Source organism: Pocillopora damicornis, chromosome 6 (assembly GCF_964200805.1).
Source record: "Pocillopora damicornis chromosome 6, jaPocDami1.2, whole genome shotgun sequence".
In the NCBI taxonomy this organism is placed as follows: domain Eukaryota; kingdom Metazoa; phylum Cnidaria; class Anthozoa; order Scleractinia; family Pocilloporidae; genus Pocillopora; species Pocillopora damicornis.
In genome coordinates, this window is record NC_142675.1 from 18,803,390 (window position 1) to 18,816,349 (window position 12,960).

The 12,960-nt window shown below is 37.6% G+C and overlaps 1 protein-coding gene across 1 annotated transcript; it reads right to left on the reverse strand.

The window, feature by feature from the left end:
- Positions 1 to 302: 302 nt before the first annotated feature.
- On the reverse strand, positions 303 to 1,912 carry LOC113674206 (histamine H2 receptor). The gene has a single exon (XM_027190682.2). The coding sequence runs from the start codon at positions 1,799 to 1,801 to the stop codon at positions 899 to 901; it is 903 nt and encodes a 300-aa protein (XP_027046483.2). The 5' UTR covers positions 1,802 to 1,912; the 3' UTR covers positions 303 to 898.
- Positions 1,913 to 12,960: the final 11,048 nt, after the last annotated feature.

A 12,960-nucleotide genomic window follows, 5' to 3' on the forward strand; every position in this document is an offset into this window, starting at 1 on the left:
CAGCAATTAATAGATGATATATATATATATATATATATATATATATATATATATATATATATATATATATATATATATATGGCTTAGATGATCCCACATATGTGAGATCACTTGAGGTGGCTATATAGTCTTTCCTCCATCCTAGCATCAGCACTGCACTGATGAGGCCCAGAAGGCCGAAACAGTACTGTCTGCAGTTAGTTATATATATATATATATATATATATATATATATATTATGGAGAAAAAAAGGAGGAAGAACATGACATAGTTACTGATAGGATTCGAAAGACAAATGAAATAATAATTATAATGGTTTATTAACTTATATTGCGCCATTATCAGTGTAAAATTTTCAATTGCGCATTACAATGGTTAGGATTTTACAGATTATACTTAACTGTTAAAGATTAAAACAAAAAAAAATTGATAAAAAAAATTGGTCTGTTAAGAAATGTAGAAACATGAACTATATTTCATTTCCATATGTTAGCATTAACATGATTACACAATCAAAACAACAGGCGATGATGGCCATTAGATGATAAAATACTGTCAAAAGGTAATTGAAATAAACCCAATGGTGCCAATATCTCTATAAAACATTAAAGCTGTCTTTTCATTTTAACGCATTGGGCATAAAAATTTACGCATTTTTACGCATTTTGTTGGGAACAACAAAAGAAGGCTCTGATGCCGAAAAATCCTTTGTAGATAGTTTATTTGTTTTTCCTCAAATCCATATTTATCATCTGATCACTTTATCACTGATAATTTTGCCACTGATTCTCAGCTGAATCGACCAAAAAAAAGGAATGAACTAACGAATTTTGTCATCCAGTAAGCATTGCATGAAATATAATGAATACGCGATTGAGAACGTTTCCATATCTCGTGCCTAATGTCGGCCGGCAGATTCTGCGGCTATCGAGTTAGTATTTCGTGGCGCAAATATGTTTTTGAATTGGATTTTGAATGCGCGATTCATAAAGCCATAAATGAAAGGATTTACACAACTGGATGTGAACGCTAAAAGTGTCACAAGAATTTCAAGCTGACGGGGAATTGATGTTAAAATTGATATGATAAACATGGCGTGTGCAGGCACCCAGAGACTTGCGAATCCGACGACAGTAACAAACAAGGTTTTGCTGACGTTAATATGTTTTACATTGGCACTTTGCCATGATACGCTTTCATTGTGCATCCTCACAAATCGGTAAATTTTCCAGTAGCAAAACCCAATGACGCAATAAGGGGAGTAGGTTTGGAATATGTAGACAGGCAGAGCTAAGGGATTTAAATCGATGACGCAGGTGGCGAAGCCTAGGATTGGTCTCACACCGAAATCGACGGCAAACACTACAAGGAGAAAGAACACAAAGGGTTCCACCCATACTACCGATGCTGAGGCAATGATGAATTTCTTGGTGAAAATACTTGGATATTTGGCTGGCTTCGCTATCTTGTAATATTTATTCAACGCCATCAGACCCATGGTAAACGTTGAGACTTTTGCCAGGGATATCTTTGTGATGGCTACGAAATGACACAGATGCGATCCAAAAGGCCATTTCCCAGTAGCTAGAAAAACAACAGATAACGGCATAATGAACAGAGCTTGGAAAATATCGGTTAGTGCAAGGGAAATGATGTAGTAGTTGCTCGGACTACGAAGACTTGGGCTTCTGCGCACAGCATAGCAGACCATAGAGTTTCCAAGAAGCGAAAGGACCATCACCAAGGCAAATATAGCTGTTTCAAGGACGACGGTTGGCGTGTTTCGTTCATCCACCTCCATTTTAAAAGTTCAAAAGCCCTCTCAGACTTTTTACTCGGTTGGGTTGTTCTTAAACGGCTACCCTCTGATCACTGCGTAACGTTTCGTTTGCTGCTCTTGCCAATGTGAAACGAAGCTAACGTAAGCTGTGGTAGATAGCTAATGAAGCACGGCTTATCTGCTGCGGATAATAGATAGGTTGTTGACTTTTCGAGAAATCCATTAATCTGGGCTTAATGAGATCGATCGAGATTGCCGGCCTCCTCATAAAAACTACGTCCTCCAACAAATAAAGAAAATTCCACCTCGTCACCTTTCCTTTTATGGTGTTGCCGTGACAGGATTTATTGCTCACTTGGTAATTAAAGAAGATCAAATTTTGTCAGTGTGCCGTTGAATTTATTCTTGGCACGGACTGCACAAACCGCAGCCTCCAATACATCACAGTAGAATACATAACTCAATCAAAAACAAATTTCTCTTACTCAATTCTACCTACTTATAATTGCAATAATTTTGTCATAAAAAACGCAAAAACAAAACGAAAAAAGTAGAAAGCTAAATAGGAACTTATTAGCGATTAAATGATAAGCTTAATCCCACATGCATCTAGTTGGTTCCTACTTATGACCTATGGGAGGACAGACGAAAAGATGAAGTCACTCTCAACAATATTTTGCTTTTTTATGACGTAAGACAAATAGATTCCATGAAGCCTTGGGGCAGTACATGAACTGAAGACGTCAGAGATCACAAAAGATATTTTGCCAGTTCCATCTACAGTTTGATGTCATGTGTGATTCACCATTGAACAGAGGCAAGGGGTGACATGGAATCTATTTTTTTTACATGGAATACCTTCTTACCATTTTATTAAGTCCTAATGATTTTCCTGATGGATTCCTGTTTAGTCTTTTTTTTATTCCGCTTTTTTTCGATCTTTCGCGTTGTTGGAATTAGTGAGATGAGATTTTAATGAAACTGTGTTGCTGTGTCACGGAGGGTAATACAAGATAATTAAGTTCAGTTATCAACTGAGTTGATTACATAAATTGGCCTGGCACCATATAGTGAGTTTCTAAAGCTAACATTTCGAGTGTCAGCCCTCGTCAGAGCGAAGAAATTCTTGTTGGATTTATTTGAATTCTAAACAAATATTAAAATAAAAGAAAGGGTTTGAATATTGAGAAGGCCGGTAAATCTCGAGTGGTTCTTATGTTCAAATGTAGTTCAGCTTCCGGTTATGATAACTTAGCACCTTGAGAGTACTTATCGAAAGAGTGCCGTCTGGACAACAACAAACATTCTCTCAAAAGATTTTCATCTTCAAAAAATTTTTAATCTGTGAAAAAAGCACATACACTATAAAATTGTTTTGTTTCTGCTTTTATTCAGTTTTTCAGTCATAGTCATAGTCTTCTTCTAAGTCAGCTTTTCTTGGCAAGAGAATCATGACATAATTTCTGTTGCGAGCTAAAACATCGAGGATGATATTAAAAGTTATGAATTTCAAAAGTAATAAATGTATGTAAAAATCTAGACCCATAGTCTAACTTGTACTTAAAAATTGGACGATTTATCGAAGCATCTTCGAAATGGTCTGAGTTAGCATGTAGGCAATGGGAATATTTTCTTTCAAACTTTTCTTCATGTTTAAGGTAATTTTTCGATAGCCATTGTAATACAGGTAAGAGCGTCAAACAATGGCTCACTACGCAAAGATGCGTCACATTTCAACATACGTTCAAGTCCCAATTTTAATTTTCAGATGGCTAGTCGTTATCTTACGCCGATTTAAAAAGTGAAGACGGAACAGATTAACAAAAAGACCGAACTTTTTCTTTCCTGTAGTTCACTTTTTGAAGCCAGACTTGCTCATTTAAAATCGCTCTTAACCCCGAACCCGGAACATGTTCCCCTCTGAAAAGGCCGATTTGTTCCCAAGTTTTTGAACGCAGAAAGCCCGTGCAAAAACTTAAAAAAAAAGCTTCAATCGTAGATATAACATTTCTCTTGAAATGCTCGTTGCTCAAAACATATAGTAGGACTTAGCATTGCGAGGAAATTGAGTTTTATCAACGCCCCGCAGGGAAATTAGGGCATTTTCTCTCCAATTCTTGACTATTCAAAGTACATTTTAGACGTATATTCAAAGCACATTTTGCCGCGTCGGTGCTCATGAATAAGTATTGTTCGGCAATTCTATCTGATGGGAGATGAACTGAAATAGAGAATTTAAATCTACATTTGCCACTTGATTTATTGTTATCTCACCTCTAAAAAAAGCAATTGTTGCGACTTGTTCAGTGACGTGAATTTTCAGCAGAATTACAACATTTGGCAATTTTTTTCTTTTCATCAGCGCTCTGGTGTAAAAAGGGCCTTTAAGCATTAAAAATTTATCCGAGGGGCTCAGACCCAATCTTCTGTGCAACGTTTGCGCCAGGTCTCTCATTATTACGAGTTTAAATTGTGACGTCCTGTCTCCCACGATTCTTTGCGCAAACCTACTCTAAAAGGCAACGATCGCGATTCATTTCAGATTTCCTATTTATCTCTCTAGGGAGGACCACGGTCTACATTGGGTAAATTGAAGGGGTTTCAAATAAAATATCAGTTTTGTTGTCAATCATATATAGGATTCGATGACTCAACCTTTTTAAAAAATCATTCATACGCTGTCCCTTTCTCTGAAGCCATAAAATATAATTGTATTGTCTCTCTACAGTTACTCTGTTTACAGCGGTGTTACCTTGGCAAGCTGTTCTTAATTTTATGGGTCTTTTTTGTTGCCGAATGCAACAGATGTCAACTAAGATTAGTACCATGCAAACGACTTATTCCCTCAATTTACTGGACTTGCTCACAAGTCGAGTTCTTAGTGCAGCAAGTGAGCAATCGATGCGCCAAGGAGTTTACCAAAACCTGCTCGGAAAACGGCGGAGCATTACGAAACTCTCAGGACATTGAAATAAACCCTTATCGAGCTCGGTTTCCCTGGTACACATATTGATGCGACATCGCCAAGGAATCGAAGGAATGACTTAATATGAACAACAGACTCAAACTGACGCATCTCTATCGTCCAACGACACTTAAGTCTTTCAGTTGATTACATAATGGCAAATCTAACCAAGCATTTTTCACGAACATGCGACCGACAAAAAACTCCTCATATGACTCTGATGACGACATCCTCTCAGGTTTTCGAAACCACAGTTACCAACAGCATTTTTCCGGACTATCCTACCTTGGCCCGAACAATCACATGACTGGATCGTATTCAGTAACAAACTTAGAATATCGCTGCTCTTACTTTTTTCTAGTCCCAGTTATCACGTGATTGATTTTTATTCAATATAGCATGGAGAAATACTTGAGTAAAGGCTATTAAATATTTATCGCTGTGGGGCCGTGGGGAGAATGGAGGATTTTGCGGGGTCACATTGCTTCAAGGCGGAACGGAGGGGTAATTGATCGTCGCCAACAGACTACGAAAGGAGAAGGCTATATTAGACTGACTGCTAATTAACTACCAATGAGGGGGTCATGGGGATACTACAGACTCTTATGGGAGGATCAGGTTAAAATTTTATCATGACATAACCAAAATCCTTCGCCCCCTGCCCCTCCCCCCCCTCCTTTCCCCTGGGTGATAGAGAACGACTTGTTCCCAGGGCCTACCCAGTCGGTTTCATGTGTCATGCACATGAAAGAAACTTATAAGAAAAATAGGAAATTACCAGTTCAAACCAGATAGATACGGTAAATGCAAAAAAAAGAAAACTCGTTATTCCCAATTTTGTTCGCTTGTTTGGCAATTTTTACTAATTCTCGATATAGTATTTACAATTTAAGTTTCTATTTTTCTTTACTTTTTAATTTTAACAGCTTGTGGAATTATTGCATTTGTTTAAACAAGAATTAAAAATCAATAACCTTATTGTAGTATTTGACAGATAAATTTACTTTGTTTTTTATCTTTTCATTACCTTGGACATGAAAATGAAAGACGTCTCTATTTTCATTTTTAATCTCCTTCTTAAACATTTGAATGCAGTAGAGTTTTAAAGCTAAATGTTTTTAAAATTTACATTACAAAATCACTTTGGTCAAAGCCTGAACTGCGCGTAAAAACAATTTGGAAGTGGCAAAAAGTCGCCATTTAAATTCACATTTTATTCTTAGTGATAACGTTGTCATGCCTCTATCTTCCAGCCGCTCATTCTCAGTTTCAACCGCGGTAAGGGCTAAAGGTTCTGAATGAGTCACTTTAACGGCAAATCTAAGAAGAGATCTCGATTGATCCAAATAATCACCGAGTTAAGTCTCCCTATCGCTCTGCTTTGAAAGACGTTCACTTCCTGTCTCAATAAATTCAAAGAGGTGTGCCTTAAGGGTCAGTTCGATTTTTGAAGAAATCACTTAAGCTCACATTCAAGAGAAACACAAATGACGGTTTGTCGTAAAAGGGAACTTGTGGATTACCACCGTCGTGTGCATGGATCATTTGATAAGCGCGCAGTTAAGAGCCATGTTTTTACTAAGTACAGACACAAAGAAAATTAATTTTTTTCAAGCGTATTTGCGTTATATTTATCTTATCCAAGCCGCATGGTCTCGTTTTATTTTTAGAACAAAAATAAAACAATAAAACGATTAAATTAAACCTGAGTCTAAAGCCGATCGCCCTGTTCCTTTGTAACTCTTTAGTATACATTTTCCTTGTACAGGAGTTATATTTTCTGGTAGAAGAGGAAAATATCATTATTTTTAGGGGCTTTTTTCTTACGCATAGATCGCATATGCAAAATTCATACCCTTCGAATAAGCAAAGCACCTTGTGGAATAATAAAAAAGATAATCATCCTTAACGTAAAACTTCTAATTTATGAAATTCATTATCATAGACGGGTTTTTTTTTGCGCGGTTTGTTTTTAATTTTTTTTGTGCAGAATCTTTGAGTTCAATTGCCGTTAAATGCCAGAACCAGCCTCTGACTCAGAAATGTTAGGTGACCTCAAGGTTAGCGAGCAGACGCATATTTCTTCACTATTTTCGATATCTGATCGACTCCTGAGTGGAATTCGTTTGTCTTGAATTGAAGTACAAAGCCACCATTTTAAAACGGAAAGGCAGGTGTTCCAATATGTCTCTTCATCTCCTGGGAGTTATTTGAAATATCAATTGCTCTGTTTGTTAGTTAATGGAAGCTTAAAACACATCCATGTACACCTCTGTATCTACAAATGCATAATCTTTTAAAAGCAATGTAATCGACTGAGTAACAGAACTACCTGTCAGCGATCCATGTTTCCCAAAAAACTTTTTAACCTCATACAGGCGCTACAAGGCGTCCCATTCTTCTGCTCGCTTGTTTACAATATTGGCACTAGCTGAAGAATGTCTCTGTGGCTCCACTCCGAACCTTTTCTTGCAAATGTATAACAAAATGGCGGCAAGAAGAAAAGTACAGAGTCCTATTAGCCCCAAAATGGCAGGCACGTTCATGATGCTTCTAGAAAGATAGTCTTAATCTGATCGCATGGAGCACAAATTTTTCCAGGTCTGACCGGCTGTATTGTTTCCGTTTTTTATCGAAGTCTGAATTTGCGTTGACTAAGGTCTATTGTGAAGCGCTTTGGGTCCTGATTTAAACAAGCTGTTTTCCTTTCAGCGTGTTATGCGGGTGATGTATGACGAGAAATCTTCAGGCTGGTCACCAGACGAGAAAAACGGTTAGAAAGAGATCGATCAGTGACGTTGAAACGTTAAGAAACACGTTGATTTTGATTATTTTTCACGGCGCCGAGAGATTAATCTTTCTTGGTCCCTGTCATTGTCACTTATATCTGTCGCAACGAACGTACAAAAATGCAAATTTCTGCGCGAAAGAAAAGGTGCATAGTTTTGAAAGCCGCGGTTATTATTAAAATTACTGCTGTGGTACTTAGCTTATTCACATAATAAACATTTTGACGGCATTATACTCCGGGATACGACGTTTTCTTACAGACTTCCTGTTGTTTTAAATGACAGATTGTCAACCTGCAATTCATTAAACGAAAACAAAAATAATTTCTCGGTTTCAAAAAAGATTTACCATCGAGCTAACCGGATGCGTTCCAAGTACAGAATGTGGAATTTTTTTCGCTCTTTTTTTCACATTCAAAAATAGCGTAACGTGACGCAAGAGCAGAATTCGTTTACTTGTGTATGTATAATATAACTCGTTTTACATTAATCATTTATGATGTTACATTCATTAAAATATTTTGTTTGGTTCACCAAACTATAACGGTATAAATATTGTTTACACGATATTTCTTAGAGCCTGACCGGGTTTCTTTCACAGATTCATGTATTGACCTATTTCCTTCTTGATAAAAGCCGGTTTGTTTTTCTTTCTCTTTCGTTATTGCTTTTGAGACTTGGGTTTATTTTTTAGTGACATATGTCTCAAATCGCCATACCATGCATTATTCATTCTGGAAACAGATTAGGAATCGATCCACAGCAAAAACGAAGAATTAAACATTGATTTTGGCTTTCCTTACATAGAACTAACGCAAAAAAGGAATAAACTAAGGAAGGTTTTATTCGTTTTTGTCGTCACCTTGAGACGAAAAATCTGAGTCCTATGATTTCTCTGACTTCTTTGTCCTTTGCACGTGACAAAAATTTATGTATTGGTTCGGTAGAACGCTGCAGCCTTTTAGCGTTTTCGATGTAGCGCTCTTTCAAAGGCGGAGTTTATTTCAAAGAAACCACATTTCTTGAGTCCCTGAAATCAATACCGTGAAGGATTTGTAAACGTTATATGTTATAAAAACTTGGCTCAAGTTCGAAAGTTTCACTCTTAGTAAGAAATTTCCTTGGTTCATTTGCATTAGACATCGACACACTGAATTAGTCATGGCGCATTAAGACTAAAAATAATCCAGACATTTCAATTTCGTTGTCTCGCAACTGTCAATAAAGGAATTTATCTCAGTGAATAGCACTACGAGTCAACAACCCTTATAAGCTAAATTGAGAAGTTATGCTCTTAATATATCAGACAATGCTGCATGCATTGGCAAAAACTCTTTTTAATTATTCTATGGAGTTTCAATCTTATTTATTTCTTCTTTCGTTTTAAGGTAAGTAATGTCGCCCATAGGGCGCATAAACTTTTGGCGGATTTCTTACAAACCGTATTATTATTATCATTATTATTATTATTGTTATCATCATTGTTACTATTATTATCCTAATATTATTATCCTAAACGGTGTTACTTGAGCGTTTATAAGAAGAATTAATACAATTTGGAGGATCGACAGAAGTTATTTGGAAACTTCTAGTAGTGGATCTTTTTATAAATACTTGTAAGAGCTGTGGAGCGAAGACGGATCCTTGCTGCACACAGAGACGAAAACTACAAATTTCGAATACCTGTATGTTGTTTGCGGTTGCGAAGGAACGATCACATGATTATTGCGTTATTGTCTCTCACGAGGCCATAAATGAACAGCTTCTCATTAAGGATTTGATGGTGGACAAGATCACACGCCATCTGGAAGTCAGCAAGACTCGAGCCATTGATGCAGTCTTCTATCAGATTTTTGAGGTACGGTACGGTTAAAATAACAGTAAAACTACACTTGATGGGTAAAAAGTCAGGAGCGTATAATATGGAACAATGTATTTCATAATTTATAGAAAAATAACGCTACACTGATTCAAAACGTGCTTCGAGTCATTGCTTTCAAGGTGATAATTTGCGTCCTTGAATAACGAGCTTCTTGCGTTCTTTTAGCTGTACCTTTTTTCCGTCCGTATATTTTTTTTCAGCTTGTTCTGATTGAAAGGCGATACTTTGTGTATAAAAATTATGCGATAAAAACATAGCTCACTGTGCTCGTTCAGAAGGAAAAGACCATCGTACCTGGAAGCGATCTTCGCAGTTATGATCACTACTTAAGTAGGAGTGAAATAAGGCCTGAAAAAAGTTCAGGCTCGTACGGGATTTGAACCCATGACCTCTACGATACCAGTGCAGCACTCTACCATAACAAGCCAACCGGGAGCTGGTTATTATGCTGGTTCCACTGAAATAAACCCACGTAGTGACTGTAGAGATATGAAAATCATTTATGTGAATTGCGGTTGAAGAAACGAATATGAAAGCGATCCTCGCAGTTATGAACACTACTTAAGTAACGGTGAAAATAAGGCCTGGAAAAAATTCAGGCCCGCAAGAGTCATGAATACGCCACGTTAGTGTTGCCAATCACGCCAACAGGCCGAGCCTCATAACAGAACGTAGTACGTGATGTTATGCGCAGTACCAGATGCGCATCGCAACGGTGTGGAATCACCCACTGAAACTGACTTTATTGTAAAGATTTTCCAAAATAAAGCTGGTCTCTGATTTTTTTTCCTTCAGGAGAAAAAAATTGGGCCCGAGAAAATACACGTGTTCTGGTGTTGACCCGAACCAGTGGAAAAGCATTACGGGAAGTTCCCTTCAGGAATAAGAAGAATTAATATAAAAAGTATCCAATGGAGAGGAATTAACTGCCGCTTACTAGCTTGCCAGAGTTATATTACTCTATCGTGGCGGGAAAACGCGACTTCTGACCAGAATAGCAACGGTTTGGAAAGATATCAATTTAAATTCGATGCAAATTTTAAAATAGCGATCAAAATTATTGATGCAATTTCTCTTCATCGCATGCCAGACTAAAAGCAAGTTGATAACGAAGGTAAGTTTCTAAAGAAACTGTGGTACTACGTCGGTGGGAGAGTATAACGGGGTAATTTAGTGCTATCAACTGAGTTGACAGCGTAAATTGGCCACCACAGCTTTGAAACTCTTGACGGTGGCCAATTTTATTTTACGTTATCAACTCAGTTGATAATATCAAATTACCCGAAAACCAAGTTGCTAGGGAAGTACTTTGCCTAGCTTTCTTTAATACCCCATGATGTCCGGGGGAGGTTTCTTTTTAACAAAAGTAGTGTGCACGAGTTTCAACCTCTCACTTCTCTGGATTGGAGCCATTCTTAAACAAAATGCTATTTGTGTCATAAGCCTAGAGTAAGGGACACTCCGCCCGATTTCTCTCCCTGAAATGAAGAAAAACATTGGATAATAATAGGGGAGAAATTTTTTTGGTTGATCTTACGCTGATATATACGACATATTCTGCCCTTACTCCCTATAAAATATCTAAAGGTAGTTTTCCTTGCTCTTTCCATACCAAGTCGAAATTTAACCCCTGGGAAAGTTATTCTCTTCTTTCGGAGGGAATTCGTATGGTTCATTCCAAGATACATTCTCCCTCCGGGCATGACACCTGCTAAGTGTGACGATCTGATGAAAGCTCAAATGCAAATGGCCGATATGCGGTGTTATTTACCTGATAAATATGAATTTTTAAAGGATCTCCATCTGGAAACACAGGGCTGACTTGTTCTTGCCTAACAAATAATTCTCAAGTTCAGTAGCTTCCACAGTTTTGTTGTAAATTTGTTCGTATGTTCACTTTCAACGTCTTATTGAAAAGGACCCTTCAGCAGTTTTTTAGCTATCACTGTCCTGAGCTGATTGACGCCTTTCTTCTCCTTTAAGGACTGATCTCGCGGCAGAAATTTATTTCACTGCAGGTGGGTTTCTTCAAATACGTTTGTTGAATTCAGTACTTCATTTTTGTTTGCCCATTCAAATGGAGCACAATTCCCCATTCTCAGTAAAACACAAGCAACTCTTGTTCTCTTGATAATATCTAGTAAGCCCACGGTAAGTCGAAAAACACGGGTGAGTGAGAAAAGCGACGAATTCTAGTCGGAATGACGCATGATTTTCGTCGGTCCGTTTGTAATCGATCATCCCCACTTACCGTTAGCCAGAATCAACTAACATATCTCTTCGTGCCTTCAATAAGCCTTCTTCAAGCATATCCATTTAACTCGATAAGTAAATTATTTCAAGTCAGCTTCCAGCTTCCGCTTACTCGAGATTGTGGTGTCAAACGATCCGTCATCGTAAAAGGATAAATGAAAGAATAGGGGACACCCATACATGTAAATAAGTGAAGCAAATCGTGCAACGTGTACCGACGAACAGCGTAGTTGTCTCAAGACGATTCCAATTAAGGATTCTTCCTCGTCAAACTGGGGGGTCTTGTCCAAAGGGGGTGATAATTCAACAAAGTTGCCATGAATTCAGCTCGTATACTCTCTTAACCTCGCCCTTTTCTGTTCCACTTTTGACTTAACAGATATTACCTTCACGTACTCCATCTAAAATACCGTTCCTTAATCAGATGCCTTCCGGTGGCGTTTAATAGGCTAAACTCCTCAAATCAGCTCTAAGACTTTCTGCAATGTAGTTTTTATTTACATTAACAACCCTTCTGAATTGTAGATTCTAAGTTTTCTAGGAAAACTTGTGTTTGCACCAGGGTGACGGGAGGTCACATAGTCCTATCCAGAGATGTCTTTAATACCCATACAGAGAATTCTATTCTGAGAATCGATAGCACCTCAATCCAATCACTGGAACTACTTACGCTCGCGCTGAGACTTCGAGTGTTCACACAGTGAAGTCCGGGGAAAATGAAACCAATTTGGGACAACCTAAAAGAGATAGGTATTTCACTATTCCAAATTTTCATTCGGGTGCTTTCTAATTCTTTACAAGAATTTACGATTAAGATCTGTCGCCTGATATCACGTTCTGTTAAACCAGATTAGAAAATCATCTTTAAGACAATCAGTTAGAAAGATAGCAAAAATCTCCTTACAAACTTCTGCGATTTTCAGTTTAATACCTAAAATCCTTCGAAAGTAAGTCACTTAACTGATAATGCTGATTCATCTCAGGGGATTAACACATATTTTGAATTCAGCATCGATCGCTCACCTTCTATTTTCATTTATAATCTAACCGTCAGAGGGCTTCAAACTTTCAAGAAATTCGCCATTTTCGCGGGTATCGGATTACCACAATGTCGATAAGAAAAAAGTGCATTTAAGTTTGCGAGGTTGCTATGACCGCATCATTTTATCTTCAAGAAATAATCTGAACTTCAACCTTTCTGAAAAAAATAGTTAACAGGTTGAGATTAACTGTATTGTCCTAGAATCCATGACTGCAAACATCCACGTCTCCGGAGGAATCTTTTGCTGAT